The 16,754-nt window shown below is 38.7% G+C and overlaps 1 protein-coding gene across 1 annotated transcript in view; it reads left to right on the forward strand.

Moving 5' to 3' along the window:
- The window catches only part of prkcaa (protein kinase C, alpha, a), a 423,303-nt gene that overhangs the window by 295,505 nt on the left and 111,044 nt on the right, over window positions 1–16,754 (forward strand). Inside the window, 5 exon segments of the mRNA XM_062032863.1 lie at window positions 16,131–16,155; window positions 16,158–16,273; window positions 16,387–16,438; window positions 16,441–16,516; window positions 16,518–16,557. Coding sequence (XP_061888847.1) covers window positions 16,131–16,155; window positions 16,158–16,273; window positions 16,387–16,438; window positions 16,441–16,516; window positions 16,518–16,557 — 309 coding nt within the window.

Below are 16,754 nucleotides of genomic sequence, written 5' to 3' on the forward strand. Positions count from 1 at the left end.
ACATGCACATGCATCCTCCGCTGTTGCCATTTCTAATACAATAAGACCGCCCACAATATGGCGCATCCTAAAGAGACGGTCAGAAACCAGTTTGAAGATGTTCTGTAAAATACAAAACCCAAGACCAGTGAAGTTGGCACGTTGTGAAAATGGTAAATAAAAACAGAAAACAATGATTTGCAAATCTTTTTCAACTTATATTCAATTGAATAGACTGCAAAGACAAGATATTTACTGTTCGAACTTAGAGACTTAATTTTTTTTTGCAAATAATCATTAACTTAGAGTTTAATGACAGCAACACATTGCAAAAAAGTTGGCTCAGGGGCATTTTTACCACTGTGTTACATGGCCTTTCCTTTTAACAACACTCAGTAAACATTTGGGAACTGAGGAGACACATTTTTGAAGCTTTTCAGGTGGAATTCTTTCCCATTCTTGCTTGATGTACAGCTTAAGTTGTTCATCAGTCCGGGGTCTCCATTGTGGTATTTTAGGCTTCATAATGTGCCACACATTTTCAATGGGAGACAGGTCTTGACTATATGCAGGCCAGTCTAGTACCTGCACTCTTTTACTACAAAGCCATGCTGTTGTAACACATGCTTAATGTGGCTTGGCATTGTCTTGCTGAAATAAGCAGGGGCGTCCATGAAAAAGACATTGCTTGGATGGCAACATATGTTGCTCCAAAACCTGTACATACTTTTTAGCACTAATGGTGCCTTCACAGATGTGTAAGTTACCCATGTCTTTGGCACTCATACACCCCCATACCATCACAGATGCTGGCTTTTCAACTTTGCGCCTAAACCAGTCCGGATTGTTCTTTTCCTCTTTGGTGCGGAGGACACGACGTCCACAGTTTCCAAAAATAATATGAAATGTGGACTCGTCAGACCACAGAACACTTTTACACTTTGCATCAGTCCATCTTAGATGAGCTCAGGCCCAGTGAAGCCGGCGGCGTTTATGGGTGTTGTTGATAAATGGCTTTCACTTTGCATTGTAGAGTTTTAACTTGCAGGTGTAGCGACCAAATGTAGTTACGGTGCTGACAGTGGTTTTCTGAAGTGTGGTGATATCCTTTACACACTGAAGTCGGTTTTTGATGCAGTATTCAATGTTGGTTTTCAGCCCTGCCTTGCAAATGAGCTAATATTTGCAGAAAATAACAAAGTTTACCAGTTTGAACGTTAAGTATCTTGTCTTTGCAGTCTATTCAATTGAATATAAGTTGAAGAGGATTTGCAAATCATTGTATTCTGTTTTTATTTACCATTTGCACAATGTGCCAACTTAACTGGTTTTGTATAATCTATACAAAATTGTGTCCAAAGAACCACCATTACATGTTACGTAGACCACAAGGAAGTGTTTTCAATTTCGAAAAAAATCATAATATGACCTTTTTAAGATTTGACAGTTGTGGATAAAGAAATCTACCAACCAAGCATGCGAGTTAAGCCAACTCACAATGTTGTCTTCAACTCAGCCAATCCAATGGGTGCTTTACAGATGCTAAACGTTGCTACTGTAAATGCAGACGCGGATGAATAGCGTTTCCAGACGTCCTATAATTATTGTGTTGGAACCATCTGGCAACACTGCAGACCAAAGAGGAAAAATGCAAAGTGAAGGATGAGTGAGAGGTACTTGGAAAGAAAGAGTGAGACAATAGAATAATGAATTCTGATGGCGCTCTTTAGGAAGATATAAGTGGACTGGGAAAATGGAGCTTTTAAAACAGAATAGACCGACTCTCGTATGTTCATTCATCCATTTGGAAGCACAAAACCTGCTCAGAGACCACAGCACTCGGAAAAGTGATTAATGTCAACGTTTTGGACCAAACTTACTCAAGTCTGAATTGAGGTCACAGAAAATAATCAGACTCAGAGTCCATCATGAACAATCCAATCCAATCAGACCTATTTATTCAGATGCTAATGAAGGTTTTAAGACCACTGCAGCCTAGGTAACAGTCCTGGTAGGGTAAAGTCAGTCAATCAATCAATCAATGTTTACTTATATAGCCCTAAATCACAAGTGTCTCAAAGGGCTGCACAAGCCACAACGACATCCTCGGTACAGAGCCCACATAAGGGCAAGGAAAACTCACCCCAGTGGGACGTCGATGTGAATGACTATGAGAAACCTTGGAGAGGACCGCATATGTAGGTAACCCCCCCCCCCCCCCTCTAGGGGAGACCAAAAGCAATGAATGTCGAGTGGGTCTGACATAATATTGTGAAAGTCCAGTCCATAGTGGATCTAACACAATAGTGACAGTCCAGTCCATAGTGGATCTAACATATTAGTGAAAGTCCAGTCCATAGTGGATCTAACACAATAGTGAGAGTCCAGTCCATAGTGGATCTAACATATTAGTGAAAGTCCAGTCCATAGTGGATCTAACACAATAGTGAGAGTCCAGTCCATAGTGGATCTAACATATTAGTGAAAGTCCAGTCCATAGTGGATCTAACACAATAGTGAGAGTCCAGTCCATAGTGGATCTAACATATTAGTGAAAGTCCAGTCCATAGTGGATCTAACACAATAGTGAGAGTCCAGTCCATAGTGGATCTAACATATTAGTGAAAGTCCAGTCCATAGTGGATCTAACACAATAGTGAGAGTCCAGTCCATAGTGGATCTAACATATTAGTGAAAGTCCAGTCCATAGTGGATCTAACACAATAGTGAGAGTCCAGTCCATAGTGGATCTAACATATTAGTGAAAGTCCAGTCCATAGTGGATCTAACACAATAGTGAGAGTCCAGTCCATAGTGGATCTAACATATTAGTGAAAGTCCAGTCCATAGTGGATCTAACACAATAGTGAGAGTCCAGTCCATAGTGGATCTAACATATTAGTGAAAGTCCAGTCCATAGTGGATCTAACACAATAGTGAGAGTCCAGTCCATAGTGGATCTAACATATTAGTGAAAGTCCAGTCCATAGTGGATCTAACACAATAGTGAGAGTCCAGTCCATAGTGGATCTAACATATTAGTGAAAGTCCAGTCCATAGTGGATCTAACACAATAGTGAAAGTCCAGTCCATAGTGGATCTAACACAATAGTGAGAGTCCAGTCCATAGTGGATCTAACATATTAGTGAAAGTCCAGTCCATAGTGGATCTAACACAATAGTGAGAGTCCAGTCCATAGTGGATCTAACATATTAGTGAAAGTCCAGTCCATAGTGGATCTAACATATTAGTGAAAGTCCAGTCCATAGTGGATCTAACACAATAGTGAGAGTCCAGTCCATAGTGGATCTAACATATTAGTGAAAGTCCAGTCCATAGTGGATCTAACACAATAGTGAGAGTCCAGTCCATAGTGGATCTAACATATTAGTGAAAGTCCAGTCCATAGTGGATCTAACACAATAGTGAGAGTCCAGTCCATAGTGGGGCCAGCAGGAAACCATCCCGAGCGGAGACGGGTCAGCAGCGCAGAGATGTCCCCCAAGTGAAGCTTGACAGTCCCTGTATGCACACAATAGAAAGACAAGGCTACTTGAATATGTACACTGTATTTAGCTACAGTTTGTCCACAGGAACGCAGATATTTTCCGTGTCAAAAATATCTCTATCCACACGAGAGTAGTTTTATAAATGTCTGTCCAATCAAAAGCCTGGAAAAAAGCCATAGCTCACTTCGTAACGCATTAAAACGTCTCTTTTCACCAATATAGTGAAATATTAGATGTACTGTCCCGTTTTTGCCGGGAAAATCCATGTTTTTGCCCTTCTTTTCGGGCATTTTCCGGGATTCACATGGTATGAGCCCAGAATTGTTTATGTCTTAATGTAATATTATAATGATATTACAGGTTTCCTCAAAGGAGGACTCTTATACTCCATTTCAGACCTGGGCAGATTAAGGCCCGGGGGCCACATGCGGCCCGTTAAGCTTTTCAATCTGGCCCGCCGGATATTCCCAATACATTTTTTTTAGATCTTTAAGATGGAAAGTGTAGCTGCCATTATGATGTGCAGTGATGTTTTCAAATGACCGCAAGTCTTGAACTATACAAAGTATTTCAATGGTTGGAATCTGCGCTTTTGCATGATATACTAGTTACTATGGTCATCTAATTAGTTACTATGGTAATGTAATTAGTTACTATGGTAATCTAAGTCACAGCAGCTCAGACGAGACACAAAGCAGTGTGGGTGGGGAGCGTTTCCACAGAGTGTTCTCAAGTTCTCAAGCTTAGTGATATATCAGATATATGAGATCATAGGTGTGTTTTTTTTTTTTTACCCTTCGCATTCATATTTCGCTGTGTTTGTTGCATTTTTGTTGCGTTTTTGCTTGATTAAAAAATATATCGATCAAGAGGGTGTGTGACGTTCATATGTTGTCAATATTCAGTGTTTTATCCTTCATAGTTAATATTGCAAATCCCACATTATTGTCATGTACTTTATGGGTGTCTCGTTCAGTAAAAAAAAATCCATTATGTTATTTAAGGCGGTCTGTCATTACGTTTTTAGCATTATTGTGAGTTTTTGTATTAGTGTTCCTAAAAATAGATATACCGGCCCCCAGACACATTTTTACTCTAAATAAGGCCCCCCGAGTCAAATAATTGCCCTATTCCTGCTCTATTAAATCGGCAAACTGCTGTAGAGGTGTGTCAGAGTAGTTACTGTAGTGGCTGACATTATTTTGTCATGCAAAGAGTGTAACCCTTGGCCATAATGTCAAGTTAGCGCAAGCAAAGCTTGAAGCGTGACCCCAGGATGCAGGGACGGTAGGCATAGCACATGTAAAATGTTATTTAATGAGAGCAAGTGCAGCTAGGAAGTTCTCCAAAATGGTCTACACTCATTCAGGTAGCAAAAAATTAACAAACCAGCCCTGTCCATAAGAACATCGTGATTAGCAACCAAGGACAGGTGAGGGAGGCAGGAAATTAAAACACACAGGAAGTGGAAACAAGAGAACAAGAGCGCTTGAACGGAAATAAAACCAAGCACAAGAAGATAAACACTAGTCCCAAACTGCCATGGAGGGTCATGACACTTGAATCATACCCTTTTTTTTTTTTGCACATGCACATAACGAGAAAAAAACTTAGACTTAGACAAACTTTAATGATCCACAAGGGAAATTGTTCCACACAGTAGCTCAGTTACAAAGGATGGAAAGGATAAGTAAGGATGGAAAGGATAATGCACACAAGGGCACAAAAAGAGGGCGAAAACAAAAGCTGTAAACTATACTAAAAATGTAGGATAGTAGCAATATAAAATATCATCAATCAATCAAAGTTTATTTATATAGTCCTTACTCACAAGTGTCTCAAAGGGCTGCACAAGCCACAACGACATCCTTGGCTCAGATCCCACATCAGGCCAAGGAAAAACTCAACCCAATGGGATACATTTTTAAAGATATATATATAACATATATGTAATATTTACATATTATATATACAGTATATAATATATACTGATATATTATGTTATTATATTATATATAATGCATACAATATATACCAAATCCCAATTACCATGTGCCATATTGCAGTATATGTAACAGCTGCAGCAAAAAAAAAGGACAGCATAAAATAAAGAGTAGATCCAGCAGAAAATATACATTATAAACAAAGAGAGGTAGCTAACGAATTAGATTTGATAAATGTAATGGTGATTTGTTATAAAAAATGAAAATCCCCTATTTTCATCCATTTTCCCAGATGACATCCCATATTTTGAAATGCATATTTTTATTTTAGGTATGCATATTCAATATCTTAAAAGTGCACACCTGCATGGAGCTTGGAAAACTTATATATATACACTACCGTTCAAAAGTTTGGGGTCACATTGAAATGTCCTTATTTTTGAAGGAAAAGCACTGTACTTTTCAATGAAGATAACTTTAAACTAGTCTTAACTTTAAAGAAATACACTCTATACATTGCTAATGTGGTAAATGACTATTCTAGCTGCAAATGTCTGGTTTTTGGTGCAATATCTACATAGGTGTATAGAGGCCCATTTCCAGCAACTATCACTCCAGTGTTCTAATGGTACAATGTGTTTGCTCATTGGCTCAGAAGGCTAATTGATGATTAGAAAACCCTTGTGCAATCATGTTCACACATCTGAAAACAGTTTAGCTTGTTACAGAAGCCACAAAACTGACCTTCCTTTGAGCAGATTGAGTTTCTGGAGCATCACATTTGTGGGGTCAATTAAACGCTCAAAATGGCCAGAAAAAGAGAACTTTCATCTGAAACTCGACAGTCTATTCTTGTTCTTAGAAATGAAGGCTATTCCACAAAATTGTTTGGGTGACCCCAAACTTTTGAACGGTAGTTTATATATTTTGTTGTTGTTTTTGTTGTTGTTGTTTTAATTACCTTAGCGTGTTATAAGGCACGTCCACGCACATCCACCAGTGCACACAAAAAAAATCAATAACTGAATGTTCTATTGTTCAATGAGATTTAAAAACGTGACAAAACATTGTTAATGACACAAACCAAAAAACACACAAACACTAAAGATTGTGTGTGTTTTACAAAATTGCAGTTTTTAAGGGAAAAAAACAGTTTGCTTGAGGACAAGAGGCTAACACTAATTACAGTCGCGATCAAAAGTTTACATACACTTGTAAAGAACATAATGTCATGGCTGTCTTGAGTTTCCAACCATTACTACAACTCTTATTTTGTTGTGATAGAGTGATTGGAGCACATACTTGTTGGTCACAAAAACATTCATGAAGTTTGCTTCTTTTATGAATTTATTATGTGTCTACTGAAAATGTGAGCAAATCTGCTGGGTCAAAAGTATACATACAGCAATGTTAATATTTATAAACAGCTACATTTTTGTTACATCTGACCACAGAACTTTCCTCCAGAAGGTCTTATCTTTGTCCATGTGATGTCAGATGAAACAAAAATTGAGCTGTTTGGCCACAGTACCCAGCAATATATTTGGAGGAGAAAAGGTGAGGCCTTTAATCCCAGGAACACCATTCCTACCGTCAAGCATGGTGGTGGTAGTATTATGCTCTGGGACTGTTTTGCTGCCAATGAAACTGGTGCTTTACAGAGAGTAAATGGGACAATGAAAAAAGAGGATTACCTCCAAATTCTTCCGAAGGACCTAAAATCATCAGCCCGGAGGTTGGATCTTGGGCGCAGTTGGGTGTTCCAACAGGACAATGACCCCAAACACATGTCAAAAGTGGTAAAGGAATGGCTAAATCAGGCTAGAATGAAGGTTTTAGAATGGCCTTCCCAAAGTCCTGACTTAAACGTGTGGACAATGCTGAAGAAACAAGTCCATAGATAGATAGATAGTACTTTATTGATTCCTTCAGGAGAGTTCCCTCAGGAAAATTAAATGTCATGTCAGAGAACCAACAAATTTAGCTGAACTGCACCAATTTTGTCAAGAGGAGTGGTCAAAAATTCAAGCAGAAGCTTGTGGATGGCTACCCAAAGCGCCTTATTGCAGTGAAACTTGCCAAGGGACATGTAAGCAAATATTAACATTGCTGTATGTATACTTTTGACCCTGCAGATTTGCTCACATTTTCAGTAGACCCATAATAAATTCATAAAAGAACCAAACTTCATGAATGTTGTTTGTGACCAACAAGTATGTGCTCCAATCACTCTATCACAACAAAATAAAGAGTTGTAGAAATGATTGGAAACTCAAGACAGCCATGACATTAGGTTCTTTACAAGTGTATGTACACTTTTGATTGCGACTGTATGTTTGATTGCCACTGACCTTGTTAAATGCATTTCTTTCCAGGTCTTTCATTGCCTAGAATAATATAGGCAGTGTCTAAAAATGAAGAATGCTTGCTTGACTCACTTATTTTTCTCCTCACTGTACTAGTCTTGATTGTGTGTCGTCTATTGTTCATGTTTTCTTCCAGAGCATCACAGAAAGTCTTACAGTTTTAGGGGTTCAAATGAGCCGTTTGCAGGAGGTTGCCATATTTTACTTTTATCCTGCCTCTTCCTGTGACCACTAGATGTCAGCAGATAGTTAAACAAATTGTTTGTTTGTTTTTTTTCTTTGTTTTGTTTTTTTTGCCTGCCCCACATGAACTATTGCCCTGGGGTAACTGTTGAAAATTGGCACTTTGTGGGTGACCGGGGAGTGCCTTCCAGCTATTATGGACTGGGAGGAACTCCACTGGTCCATCTTATTTCAAGCTTTCTTGTAACGCTCATGAAGCTAAATAAAGAAATCAGCTTGCAGTAATTTGCAACAAAAACACCTAATGAGCGTACAATTACTTGTTGTCCCTGTGTGGGTTGTGGTCCTGGCTCAGTTGTTTGCAAGTGAGTCAGCAACTGTGGCTGCTTCTCCTTATGGTTTCAGGACCAAGCAGTTTTGGAAGACTCGAAACAGGTGCGTCTGAGACGAAGGAAGTAAGGCTGCTGCTCGCTCGGCTAAGCCAGGCTCTCGTCCTGGGCTAAAGCTTAAAGGTGTGCTGTGGTTTGGTGCAAGTCTGCTCTGCTTTGCACATTAGAACACGTTGTGGTTGATGCCATTAACATAACTAAGGCCGCTCAGCTTGGTTGTCACAAGCTTTGTCGCATTGAACGTTTGAGAAGTCAAGGTCGGACTGAAGGTGACAAAGTACACACATATTTTCCATTATGCACAGTGTTTGAGACACTCCAAAATGTGTTTGTAAACAATTGTTAGTTCAGGATACGTGTTGGTGCAAAGTTAAGTGTTTGAGTAAAGGTATTATCTTGGTATAACGGAATGAAGTGTCTCAGGATTTAGACGCCCCCGATGTCTGCTGCAGCATGACTTTTGATTTGTTTGTCCTGGCTGAGTGTGGACTTTGGACATGCAATGCGCTTTGGTTGTCATGCGCTTTGGAATCAAACACGGGCATTTTTTCTACATTTCGATTGACTGTGGAAAAGAACAAAATCGAATAGGAAGGGAAAGTCTCACTGTGAATGTTGTCGTCTGTTTCCATAGTCTAATCCAGGGGTCGGCAACCTTTACCACTCAAAGAGCCATTTTGGAAAGTTTCACAAATTAAAGAAAACAATGGGAGCCACAAAAAAAATTGAAAATTTATAATGAAAAACACCGCATACAAAGCTTAAATTGCTTTGCGCTATGTTAACCAGGGGTCTCTGACACACGCACCGGCACGCATCTCAATATGGAAATTTAACGTTAGTGCGGCCCGCGACTTTTAATTGAAAGGCGCTTGATAGCGTCTTTCTTGCCAACCCTTTCATTTTTTCCGGGAGACTCCCGAATATCAGGGCGTGATGGCACTGCTTTTAGTGCCCTCTACAGCCTGCCCAAACAGCGTACCTGCTTGGCCACATGTAGAATGCAGCTTTTGCTTGCCCACGTAAGTGCCAGCAAGGCATACTTGTTCAACAGCCACACAGCTTACACTGACGGTAGTCGTACAAAAACAACTTTAACACTGTTACGTTACAAATAAGCGCCACACTTTGAACCCACACCAAAAAAGAATGACAAACACATTTCTGGAGAACATCTGCACTGTAACACAACATAAACACAACACAACAAATACCCAGAATCCCATGCAGCCCTAACTCTTCCGCTCAACTGACGCACGGAGAGGGGGGGGGGGGGGGGGGGGGGTTGATGTGGTGGGGGGGGGGGTTTGGTGGTAGAGGTATAATGTAGACCGGAAGAGTTAGGGCTGCATGGGATTCTGGGTATTTGTTGTGTTGTGTTAGGTACGGATGTTCTCCAGAAATGTGTTTGTCATTCTTTTTTGGTGTGGGTTCACAGTGTGGCGCATATTTGTAACGTAACAGTGTTAAAGTTGTTTTTGTATGACTACCGTCAGTGTAAGCTGTGTGGCTGTTGACCAAGTATGCTTTGCTGTCTCCTACGTGTGCAAGTAAAAGCAACATATAACATGTGGCCGGGCTGGCACACTGTTTGTAAATGCTGTAGGGTACAATTAATGCAGTGCCATTAGGGCACACCCTTGATTAAGTCATTAGAGTGAAAATAGGATAATATTTGCCCTGGGAGATTTCTAGGAGAGGCAGTCTCCTGGGAAAATCGGGGGGGTCGTTAAGTATACTGGGAAAACCGGGAGGGTCGGCAAGTATGCAGCTGAGCCGCATCAGAGTGGTCAAAGAGCCGCATGCGGCTCCGGAGCCGCGGGTTGCCGACCCCTGGTCTAATCAGACTAGATCTGACCAATCTAAGTCTATGTGCATGAACCTCTTCTAAGACAGGGGTTTCCTAACCTTTATGATCTTGGGGCCCAACTTTTCCACTACAGAAGAGGTTGGGACCCACTCAAATATTAACACTGAATTGGTGATCTTATTTTTTTTGTAATCAATTTAAACAATTATATCTAACCTACTGACGGTTTACAACCTTGTGAAATGATATGAAACCATCTGTTAATCACAAATATTATCAAGGCTTAGGTCAGGCTGATTACAAAAACATACACTAATCAAATATACTGCATACATTTACAAAAGTACATACAATTATAGTTTTAAATACATTCTATCTAAATTAATAAAACATAACAACAAAATGTATTTTTCTTAGATAAACTCAACAAAAATAAAGTACAAATTAAAATAAGGCTCTACTACTTAAATTGTAATTGTTGTGCTTAAGAAACTTTTCTATGACTTAAGCTCCAGACTTCTTCTGTTTGTTTGAGGTTGTCATTACTGCCACAAGTGGTAAAAAAAAGTGTATTACAACTGAGTACCGCTGCGGCCCATACGGACCACAGCTGAGAAAGAGATATTTTTTGGCGGCCCTCTAAAGCAGGGGTGTCCAATCTATGGCTCACGCGCAAAATACGGCCAGGCGGCGTCTTCAGTTTGGCCCGCAAAATGGCACGAATTCAATAAAACCAAAAGCAGCGTATCCATATAATATATACATATCCAGTGGTTTGACTGTTTGGTTGCAATCTGCTGGTCAAAGAAAGCATCTCTGCCTTTAATTGTTCTTTCCAGGAGTTAGAGAACAGCATTTAGTTATATGACCCAATCCATACAACCTTCCCTTGCAGGGAAAAAAAAAAATCAAGCAGTACAAAAATTCAACAAACATGGTCACACGTAACACATCTGCGCATTAAACTTTGTGAATATAATTTTTTTTTTAAAACATACAAAGCAACTTAAAAAAATCTAAATGACACCGGTTCAGATATATTACAGGGGATGATGGGAAAATTCAAAACACTCACTTATCCATGTTTGGCGCATTTTAGCTGATTGATTAAAAAAATCTTAGGAGGTTCTTACAGAAGTAAACAAGGTAGGCGTTCCACATACTCTTAATAACAATTATAATAATTATTAGTTATATATTAATTATAATGTTATAATTATATATACTCGTGTGTACATATATATGTTTACATAGAGTATATATACTATATTTATATTTATATGTACTATATAAATATTGATCTATATGTATACATATGAATATGTATATGCGTGTATATTTGTGTATATATATATATGTATATATATATATATACATATATATATATGTATATGTGTGTGTGTGTATATATATGTGTATATATATATATATATATATGCATACATACACATATACATATATATGTATATGTGTGTGTGTATATATATACATATGTATATATACACATATACACACATATATATATATATATATATATATATATATATATATATATATATATATATATATATATATATATATATATATATATATATATATATATATATATATATACTGTATATATGTTACTTTGCATGCAGTCAGCTTTCGGCCCCCGGCCAAATTTTTTAAGCCCAATGCGGCCCCCCAGTCAAAAAGTTTGGACTCCCCTGCTCTAGAGGGTTCTTGCAGCCCAACAATGAGCCTTGGCCCTATGGTTAAGAAACACTGTTGTAAGACAAACCAAACAGTCCAATTGCGATCGGTGTAAAGCCCTGAGAATACAATGACCTGGATGAATGAGAACATCCATAGACACGTTTGTTTCTATTGTTATATGTGTGTAACCTGGAGTTATATCTTAGCAGATCTGCATGCAGCGTCTCATTTTGACAGCAAACCAATTGACAAGACTCAACTGGTTGCAGCCAAGTAGTGCGCTCAATTTTGCCTCAATTGCTTCAAGATGTGATTAGCCAATAATCATTTCCAATGAATCGACAAAGTTCTTAGTAATCGACCAAAATGCCCATCCTAATGCAAGTATGTGAATATATTTGGTGTATGTGTCCATGCTTTAGATCAGACTGCTGCATTAGTGCTCTTCAGGTTTTGCTTTGTGCAGCATTTTGTATTTGGAGAGTTAATGCATGGCGTTGGCATGAAGGGGCTTGTTTCCATGTAGTCATTTATGACTTTTATGTATTTGTGTTGACACGAGAGAGCCCCTTTGTCTGCAGCAGGCATGCATCCGCACAGCAACATGTGCAGGATGAGGAATGTTGTGCCTCGCTACTTGAAACGTCATTCATTGACGAGTTCCTGAAAGCTCATCAGTGCAAACGTGAAGGTGAAAATCAACCCGAAGAAATGATTTTCTCAAAAACCTGAAGGAAGTATTTGCCTGGATTAGTTTCTCAGGAATTATCAAATCAATTGTTGCATTTTTAAAGTGCCGTCATTATTGTTTGTATATACCGTATTTTTCGGAGGTATAAGTCGCACCCTGCCGAAAATGCATAATAAAGAAGGAAAAAAACATATATAGTCGCACTGGAGTATAAGTCGCATTTTTTGGGGAAATTTATTTGATAAAACCCAACACCAAGAATAGACATTTGAAAGGCAATTTAAAATAAACAAAGAATAGTGAACAACAGGCTGAATAAGTGTACGTTATATGACGCATAAATAACCAACTGAGAATGTGCCTGGTATGTTAACGTAACATATTATGGTAAGAGTCATTCAAATAACTATAACATATAGAACATGCTATACGTTTACCAAACAATCTGTCACTCCTATCGCTAAATCCCATGAAATCTTATACGTCTAGTCTCTTACGTGAATGAGCTAAATAATATTATTTGATATTTAACGGTAATGTATTAATAATTTCACACATAAGTTGCTCCTGAGTATAAGTCGCACTATGACAAAAACTGTGACTTATAGTCCGAAAAATACGGTAAACGCCTAACACATATGTTCAATTCCAGAAGGCTATGTCATTATATGCAGCGTACACTGGGGCTGGAAAATTTTGACAACAATCCCAATTGATTGAATTTTTGTTTTTAGTTAATGCATGACTATTCTACTCTCAACTCCAGTTTATTTTCTTTATCATTTTGAAACAGGTAACTGAAAAACACATGCAGAGATGAAAAATTAAGGGATATTTATTGAAACTATGGGATTGATAAAAAACATATCAGCTAGAATGAAAATGTTTTGCAAAAATATATGTATATATATAATTTTCCTTCAAAATAATATTTTTTTAACATCATTGTATTGCTGTGGAACGTTAAGTTTTTTCCACAACCTTTTCCATATTGTGTGGCATATAAAAATGATTACTGCACCATTTTTTTAAAAATTATTCTGCCTATTTCACAATCATTATGAAAGACATGACGATGGACAGATTTTTTTAATGCATTCTAAATATTAAATAAATGCGATAAATCTGCTTAAAATAGAGCTATATATACATTTTATTACATCATGCACACAGATGATCTTTACAAGTTATGAATAATTTACTTTATAAGATATCTCACTTGTTTTATATTCTTATCACAAATTGTTTAATGTCCAACATGTAGGACAGTGCTGATTGGATGCTGCATTTTGTCCATCCCTTAGATCTTCCTGACACAGTAGGGGGCAGATAATGTGTGAGCATCTACAGTGCTCTATAGCACTTTGATTCTGTAGAAATAGAACAAAATACACAGTTTGTATAACTGACATGTGAGACTGTAAGGTTAAATGTGTGTCAACTTGGGGAGTCTTCTATGCACCGAAGATAACACAAAAAGGCATGATAATCCTCCATAAATAAACTAAACATTACCAGCACTCTCAGCTTCTGGTGGTTCATCTATTCCTTGAAGAGCAGCCAGCTTCAATAACTTTGGGACCATGGTTGCGTCCATTTGCGTAGAAAGATGTATGTCTTGTTTGGAAACATCTTCTTACACTCTCTGTCGATTTGTTAAGTTTTACCAACAGGACAACACAAGGGTGATTAGATAAGGTTATATGCAAATCCATTTGAGAGTGCAGGTGGTGATTAAATGTACTGACTTACCAGATATCAATGAAACGAGGGTAGTTCTCAACAATCTCTGCCAGAGTAGGTGACTGATTAGATATCCAGGATCTTCGGTGGAAGTAGGTTTTGTCCATACCCATCTTGATCGAAGAAAGGTTCTCAGGACTAGGCTTCCTCCTTTTGATCACAGATATCCATTTCCTGGACAGACTCATCACTTTCTGTAACTTCTTAAAGTCGAACAGTGACTTCATATGAGCCACCCCTTCTGCAATAACGGCACCGATCATCCCTTAGTTTTCGGCGGATATTCCTCAGCTTATCTTCCAGAAAGCCAGTGTGGCATGTTAGAGTACAAGTACAACGCAAATAAAACAGTGATCTAATGAGCTACTATCAGAATCAATCGACGTAATGTGTGTTTCTCACTCTTAACATCATTCCCTTACATATCCTTCATTTTCGTCCTCCATCTTGATGTTAAGTGATGGGTAAAGTGTCACAATGGTTCTGGCGAGGAGTTTTTTGTCCACACTTACTGGATAACTGAGGAAAAACATAATGAACAAGAAAAAGGACACGTTAACATTTGGCATAACATTAGACCTCCTGTAGTTCAAAATAAAAGTGACAAATGTCTATTTACAATCCCATTTTTTCAACAAGGAAACTGACGGCAGTTGTTACCAGTACCCTTCTCCATTTTTCTGTAAGGGTCCCATTCTCCTCGTAAAATGCAAAAACCCTAGGATCTTTTTGTTGGAGGTGAGTCTTCACACTCTCAGGATCAAGATCACTGGCTGCTGTTGAAATCTGAAGGAACAGTCCATATACACAGCATTTTATTTGAACCAGTATTACTGCTGTAGAGTAATTACCACTTAGTCTAAGCACTGGGATAATAATACTACTCATTAAAGGCCTACTGAAACCCACTACTACCGACCACGCAGTCTGATAGTTTATATATCAATGATGAAATCTTAACATTGCAACACATGCCAATACGGCTGAGTTAACTTATAAAGTGCAACTTATAAAGTACAGCGATGAACTGTAGTTACTGACAGTGGTTTTTCTGGAGTGTTCCTGAGCCCATGTGGTGATATCCTTTACACACTGATGTTGGTTTTTGATGCAGTACCGCCTGAGGGATTGAAGGTCGCAGGCATTCAATGTTGGTTTTCGGCCTTGCCGCTTATGTGCAGTGATTTTCCAGGTTCTCTGAACCTTTTGATGATATTACGGACCGCAGATGATGAAATTCCATGCAATACCTCGTTGAGAAATGTTGTTCTTAAACTGTTCGACAATTTGCTCACGCATTCGTTCACAAAGTGGTGACCCTTCGCCCCATCCTTGTTTGTGAATGACTGAGCATTTCATGGAAGCTGCTTTTATACCCAATCATGGCACCCACCTGTTCCCAATTAGCCTGTTCACCAGTGGGAAGTTCAAAATAAGTGTTTGATGAGCATTCCTCAACTTTCTCAGTCTTTTTTTGCCCCCTGTGCCAGCTTTTATGAAACACGTTGCAGGCATCAAATTCCAAGTGAGCGAATATTTGCACCAAACAACAAAGTTTACCAGTTCGAACGTTAAATATCTTGTCTTTGCAGCCTATTCAATTGAATATAAGTTGAAAAGGATTTGCAAATCATTGTATTCTGGTTTATTTACCGTTTACACAACGTGCCAACTTCACTGGTTTTGGATTTTGTACTAGAGTAAAAATGAAGTGTCATATATTTTACAAAGGGTGCTATAGAGTTTATGTATTGGGGTCTAATGAATGAACTTCCTTCCTTCAAGTTCATTTTGACGCCTTCTACTATGTGAGCGCAGAAAGCCAAGCTAGGCCCAGGGAAGAAGCCAATACAGAGACAGATGGCAGCCCATCCAGCCTGTTGCCGTCCAACCGCTTGGACCAGGTCAAGCTCACTGACTTCAGCTTCTTGACTGTTCTAGGGAAAGGGCAGCTTTGGCAAGTAGGCTGGAATGTTCCTCCTTCTTTGTGCTGACACACAACAGAAAGCACATATTAAAAGTCCTACCGCTTGCATAAATGGACCATGTTCCTGATTTTGTTTTGCCACTGCAGGTCCTGCTGGCTGAGATGAAGGCCACTGAAGAGCTCTATGCAATAAAGATTCTGAAAAGGACGTGGTGATCCAGGACGACGACGTGGAATGCATCATGGTGGAGAAGAGAGTCTTGGCCCAGCAGGAAAACCGCCTTCCTCACACAGCTACACTCGTGCTTCCACACTGTGGTGGGTAGAACGTTCTGAGGCGAGGTCAGCTAAAAAAAAAAAATGCTTTTATACAAAAGGGTATTTAAAAAATAAATAAAAAAGCTTGGTGCAGTATTAGTCATGAAAGAAAACCAGACAACACAACCTGAGAGCACAAAGTGACACATACTGTGTCATAATGCATGTGTGTCCTTCCTAACATACACTTGCACACA

Source organism: Entelurus aequoreus, linkage group LG22 (genome assembly GCF_033978785.1).
Source record: "Entelurus aequoreus isolate RoL-2023_Sb linkage group LG22, RoL_Eaeq_v1.1, whole genome shotgun sequence".
NCBI classification, from domain to species: domain Eukaryota; kingdom Metazoa; phylum Chordata; class Actinopteri; order Syngnathiformes; family Syngnathidae; genus Entelurus; species Entelurus aequoreus.